Source organism: Spinacia oleracea, chromosome 4 (assembly GCF_020520425.1).
Source record: "Spinacia oleracea cultivar Varoflay chromosome 4, BTI_SOV_V1, whole genome shotgun sequence".
Classification (NCBI taxonomy): Eukaryota; Viridiplantae; Streptophyta; class Magnoliopsida; order Caryophyllales; family Amaranthaceae; genus Spinacia; species Spinacia oleracea.
The window spans coordinates 63,281,783-63,288,472 of NC_079490.1; the positions used below are offsets into that span (position 1 = coordinate 63,281,783).

General features: G+C 37.6%; 1 protein-coding gene across 1 annotated transcript; it reads right to left on the minus strand.

Moving 5' to 3' along the window:
• Positions 1–323: 323 nt before the first annotated feature.
• Positions 324–875, minus strand: LOC110802918 (uncharacterized mitochondrial protein AtMg01250-like). The gene has a single exon (XM_022008367.2). The coding sequence runs from the start codon at positions 873–875 to the stop codon at positions 324–326; it is 552 nt and encodes a 183-aa protein (XP_021864059.2).
• Between the last annotated feature and the right edge of the window lie 5,815 nt (positions 876–6,690).

The following is a 6,690-nucleotide window of genomic DNA, read 5'->3' on the forward strand; positions in this document are numbered from 1 at the left end:
TTGCACATATACTTCACCACCCAACTTGTAGTGGATGTCGGGGTGAACCTGACCCAATATTTTCTCTTCATATAGACAACAAGGATCCATTTGACCCATAGATTGTCTTGTTTTTGAGCTACAACCCAAGCTAGCTTGCCACTGCTTGATTCCAGATCAGAAGATTCCTAAAACCCAATCCACCATGAGTTTTAGGGCAACAAAGCTTATCCCAGGAAACAACTCCAGGTCTGTGATCTTCATAACTTCCATGCCAAAGGTAAGACCTACAGAGAGAGTTGATTTTTTTTCAAAACTTCTTTAGGAAAGATGAAAATTTGTGCCTAGTAGACACGAATGCTTATCAACAAAAAGTTTATCAATTGAGCTCTTCCTGCAAAATAAATATTCCTGGAGCTCCAGACTTTAATCTCGAGGGTCATCTTGTCTACTAAAGCTTCACAGTCACTAGCTCTAAGTTTACCAACACTGATGGGGACTCCCAAATATCTGAAAGGTAGGCTCCCAAATTGGAAACCAGTGATTGCTCCGATAGCTTCCTTATCCGTGGGGCTGATGCCACAACAATACACAGAAGATTTGCTGGCATTAACCTTCAGCCCTGTGGTGTTAGAGAAGAGCTTAAACCCTTCTAGCATCAATTGGACTACCTCTGGGTCAGCTTTACAGAACATCAATAGGTCATCAGCAAAGCAAAAGTGGTTAAGATAAACCAATTTGCATCTTGAGTGGAATCTAAAGAGGGGATGTTCCCCAACAGTTTTCATAGGCCTCGAAAAATACTCCATACATAGAGTAAAAAGAAGGGGTGATAGGGGATCACCCTGTCTCAGACCTCTAGCTGGGTGAATGAGATCAGTATGAGTACTTGTCATTTATCAATATTGAGTATTGTGTTGTTGTAAGGAAATTTATTACTAGCTTTGTGAAGTGAGGAGGGAAACCTAGGTCCACCATAATGTCTTCAAGGAAGCTCCATACCACAGTATCATAAGCTTTCCTTAAATCGATTTTATTAGGCAACAAGGAATGTTTTTACTATTTCTGTATATTTTCACTATATCCCGACAAACCACCACATTATGCAAGATTGATCTACCAGAAACAAAGGCTCCTTGGTGGTTAGAGATGATATCAGGTAGAATTGAGTTTAGTCTTTCACACATCAGCCTGAAAATACACTTAAGTTATAGAGAAGCAAGCTATAGGTCTTAAATCACCAACATAAGTAGGTACAATTACCTTGGGAACAAGAGTGACAGAAGTTACATTGACCTCTTTGAGAATCTTTCCAGTTGTAAAAAAAAATCAGAGATAGCTGTATGAACATCAAATTTGACAATTTTCCATGAGTTCTTGAAGAAATGGCTATTAAAGCCATCCATCCCCAAGAGATTTAGAGCTAGGAATGTCATCCAACACTCTTTTGATGTCATCCACAGAAAACGAGCAATCAAAAGATGATATGTGTGCATCAGTCAGCCTTGGACCCCTGTCCATTACAGTCTTCAAAACAGGTAGCCTATTCTCCACGGTTGTGCAGAATACAGATTTACAAAATTGAACAAAGGCCTCTTGAACCCCACTATCTGTTTAAATCCACTGAATATTTTCATCATGGATAAAGTAAATCCTATTTTGCTTCCTTCTCTGTTGCAAACTCTGATGGAAGGCTTTAGTGTTATCATCACCTTGCTGTAACCATTTAACCTTAACAATTTGCTGAAGGAAAGACATGTAGGTGGACTTTGCAACCTTAAGAGCCAGTGCAACTTCAATTTATACAGTAGCTAACAACCTGTCACCAGAAGTAGAGTGAAGCTTGTTTTGAGCTTTAATATAGAATTTTTGTTTCCTATATAAATCAACCTCCACATCACTGTACCCCACTTTGTTCAAGGTTTATAGATCAGTCTTGATACACTTTAACGTCTCCAGAACTCTTTACAAGGGACACCCATAGACATATTTCCCCAGTTGATCATGTCCTCTACAATTTAATTGTAAGTTGGAGCATTGGTCCACATGTTGTAGAATCCGGAAGGCTTTCTCAGACAAGACCTTTTGTAGCAAGTCATGACCATGCGGCTATGATCAAACTCTCCCTTTGATTAGTAGGAAGCTTCAGCTGAATCATACAAAGTGTGCCATTTAGGGTTAGCTGGAACTCTATCAATTCTAGTGAATACTCTATCTTGTTTATTATTCCATGTGAAGTGCCTCCCTACTGTTTTTACCTCAGTAAGGCAATAATGATTCATGAAGTTTCTCATAGGTAGCACCTCATTCAATATAACCACCGTCCCAATCATATCTTCAAGATCCATAATGGAATTGAAATCACATGATCCAAGATTCATTACAAACATCATTAAGGTCCTACAACTGTCTCCATAAAGGTCCCCTTCCCCTTTTCGTGTTCATTCCATAGACAAAAGTGCAAAAGAACCCTATCATAATACCTCTTGGAGTTACATGGTAGTGGATTATTTGAGATATCATGGGAACAATATCCACCAAAAAAGAGCTAGGCTCCCAAGCTACTATTATTCTACCATTACTAAGTTGGCTAAGTTTGGTAGTAAAGAACCATGTAGGACACACATTAAGGTATAAATCACCCATTCTAGGGGCTTTTACCCTAGTTTCTAGGAGACTGAATAGTTTGGAGTGGTGAGAATCAATCATTCTCCTCACTTCTTTCTACTTTTCTCTTCTATTCAGCCCCCTAATGTTCCAACAAATCACACTATCCATTAGGAGCAGGGAAGCTCACCTACTAGCCTAATGGATCCCCTTCTTCCCGAACTGAGTTATCCCAGTGTTCATCATCTATGTTCAGCATCTGGAACTTATTCCCAGTTTGAACAGGCCTCAGTTGAGTACACTTTTGCACCAGTGCCTAGGATAAACCCATCAGTATCGTCATCTTCCACTAGTAGTAGAGTAGGCTCCACCACTACAACAGTGGATGCAGGTGCTGGCGGGTGTGTACCCTGTTGGGTGTGTCAGGCTTTTGGGATCCAAACTCTCTCCCCCTTGGTCAACTTCCGGTGGCATTGCTCCTTTGTGTGACTAATAATGTGGAAAACTGTTCAAGTAGTAGGCAGCCAATCATAGGTGACTCTTTGCTCAATCATAACACCCTTTTCATCTAAGAGATGAATCACCTCAGGGAACAATTGATGCATACCGAATTCAACTAAACTTTGGTAAACAACAATTTATCTCTGTGTAAAGTAGCTTGATCAACTTTTATCACAGAGCCAATAACACCAAAAATTTTGACAAGACTCGTCTCCCCCTAGAACTTCACATCCAACCTAGGCAATTTGATCCATAGAGGAAAGAGCTTGACAAGATTTTTTGAGTAGTTAACATCATGGGTCCAGGTCTTAATAATCGCATGTTTGGAATCAAATAAATGTATGTTGCCTGCAAGAACTTTATGGAAATTTTCCTTGGTGGTGAATCGAATAAGAAAAATCCCTCTTTCCACCAAAGAAACCTTGTCAACATCAAGCTTACCCAATATTCTATGAACAAATCCATTCATGACATTTTGAGGTGGGTTGGCCCCCAAAAATATAACAAACAATCTAAGGTTGCCAATAAGCAATTTCATCCTCAATACCTTCCAATTCAATCTGAACTAAATTGGGTAGAATCACAGGTCTATTCACCTTATTGTTGTCATTATTGTCTTGTTGTATGAGATTATACTTTGTATAGGTCACATTATTCAGTATTTCAAAATTTCCACCATCCCCGCCAGTTCGAGGTTCTGATTACAAATGGGTCGAAATAGATTTCGACAAAACTTGAAGTTACATTTAGGGAATACTCTCTCACCACACTGAACCGTGAAGGATTAAAGTCCCTAAGAATCCAATATCGGCCAACAAAAACCGAAAATTTTGATTTTCTTAAATCAAAACTTTTAGTGCTGAATGCCAAAAAATGCAACCTAATGAAATATCTTCCTACTAGGTCAATTGGAAGTTTACCAATGCTTAAACCATTAACCCAAGTGTCAAACTGGAAACCAACCTGAGAATGTCGTTGCAAATCGCGTAGAGCATTTCTTGGGGAAAGAATTTGGTCCTCCATCAATGTTTCAATATTTGGGATCGGAATCGAACTTTCAGATATGGTGTCTATGGACGCCATTGTTGGGATCTCAACGTGGTTCTCTTCCTCCTAATTATTCTTGGAGTTCTTCTTCGTAACAATAGGGGTTTTAGTTTTTGAGCCATTGTTGTGATTGGCCTGCTTTTGAGTTTTGGCCATGGCGTCGAAGTTAGGCGAAGATCGCCACTTTGAAACCTCCCAAGCAGTCATTTTTATGCTTTAGTTTGATGCGTTGACTTTAGAAGTTTCCAAGCCAATGTGCAGCTGCAACCAGTACAAGCACAAGAAGTTATTGGATCCATTCCATCTAATTGATCCCACAACAACTTGATTTTAGTAAAGAAACCATCAAACTCTTCATTTTCTTCCTAAGCTAAATCACTTAGACTTTGTTGAACTATGTATAATTGAGGACCTGAAGATTGACACAATCTTTCTTTAAGATCAAGCCAAATCTCTCTTGCTATTTTAAGATACATAACACTTCTTGCTATAGAAGTTTCAAGAGAGGCAAGCATCCATGATATTACAAGATCATTGTACCTGTTCCATATTCTAAAATTTTGAGAGTTTGGAGCAGGCTGATTCAAGCTTCCATTCACAAAACACAAATTGTTACTAGCTGATAAAGCAATCATCATTGAGCGTTTCCATTCATTGAAACACTTTCCATCAAACACAATATTATTATTCACAAGCTTTGAAGCATTCACATCATTGTTGCTAAGATATTATGCGGAACTCAGATTGATTGAACTTAGTTTGTTGATCTACAGGCATTACGTCTGCTCGATTTTACAATTTTGAAGAAATCTTGAGATACTTGATTGATTTTGAAGAACTCTTGAACAAATTCTGCAGATAATAGACTGAAGAGAAACTGGAAAAAAGAATCAAAAGTGTAGAGAAATTGAGCAGGATCAGAATTTCCGCTCTGATACCATGTTAAAGTTCATCATCTAGGATGAACATTTGAGAGAATTCGAGAGAGAATAATAAAATTGAATGCTAAGTGTTTTGTATTGAATGATTTAAATTTCTTATTACAAACTAATCAGTATATATAAAAGCTAACTCAAGCTGATTGGTGATGTGTTCAAACCAACCAGGTTGCTCTAATTGTATAAAATTGAATGCTAAGTGTTTTGTATTGAATGATTTAAATTTCTTATTACAAACTAATCAGTATATATACAAGATAACTCAAGCTGATTGGTGATGTGTTCAAACCAATCAGGTTGCTCTAATTGTACACAATATCTTGAGCTCTAAACTAACTGATTATTACAACATAAATAAGGAAATCTTCCAACAAAATTCCTGATTACTGGGGGAGTTTGTTAGACTATGTTGTAGAAGCTAGGTGATGATTTAGCATGGCTGCATTGCTGATGTGATGTTGTTGCTGATAGCTTCGAGCTGTGGCATGATAATGAGTGGCATTACATTTGCTGGGGTGAGCTTGATCATGTACATCACCGAGGTTGTTGTGAGCTTGGCCATCAGCTGAGGCTGCAGTAGAATATGATACAGAAACATTTTTATCAAACTAAAACTCTGCCTTTTATAGGGGAGTCCTAACTAGGTTAGTTTCATCTATTTCTCAACTTCCCACTAATTACCATACCGTAGCATCCACACTGGACATTCGAGATAGTTGGGAAACACAAGGATTTGCCTAGTTAATTTGCCAATTATAACGTTTCTTGAAGAGAAATATTAGGAGCAATCTTAGCAATGTAGAAAATATTTTTCCTTGAAGACCAAGGATCCGAAAACATAATCCGTAGATTTATTTAATGAAAAAATGGTTTTATTTATTTACTTATATGATTTAAATAAAAAATTTCTTTTATTTACTGCCTTAATCAAACATGCTAAGACTGTTGTGTTCCTTCTAGTTCCATGATACCAATAAGCGTATTAAAATACTTACATACAACCTAAATACAAACTCATGTGATTTAGCCTTTACGTCACACCTCTATGAAGCTTCACTCTGATTCTTAAAGGTCAAGTTCATACACTGAAACTTTAAAGTTCCTCGTAGTATACAAAGAACGCACTCTCAACATGAACTTAGCCTGGAACTTTTCTATGTGATAAGTTTTATTTATCAGTTTCTAATATTATTGAGATTGCGTTGAACCTTTGCCTCAATACACCATTTGTCCAAGTCAGGAACTCCTTAGCTTAGTATCTTCAAACTCAGAAACTCGAAGTCTAAACTTCACATACAATCAATTTAACATTAGAAAGTTTTCTTTATCATCAACCAAAACTATAAGGCATACTGGCGCATTTGGAACCAAAAGTGAAAAACCCCTCATAACGGAAGTCAACCTATTCAAATTTATGCTCCTCAAATTTAAAGAAAAAACATGGAACCAATGGTGTATCTAGATGGATTCAAACTAAAGCACTAACAAATTGTTTTGTACCTTCTTTCTTGGACTCTTCATCAAAGTATAAAATTCGGCCGATCCGTTGGATTGTTGTAATTGCTACCTCTATTGCATTGCATCCGATTGGAGTGCCTTCCACCTTGATCCATACACA

Excerpts from the sequence above, each read along its gene's own strand:
- LOC110802918 (XM_022008367.2), bottom strand. The coding sequence starts at position 875 with ATGACAAGTACTCATACTGATCTCATTCACCCAGCTAGAGGTCTGAGA.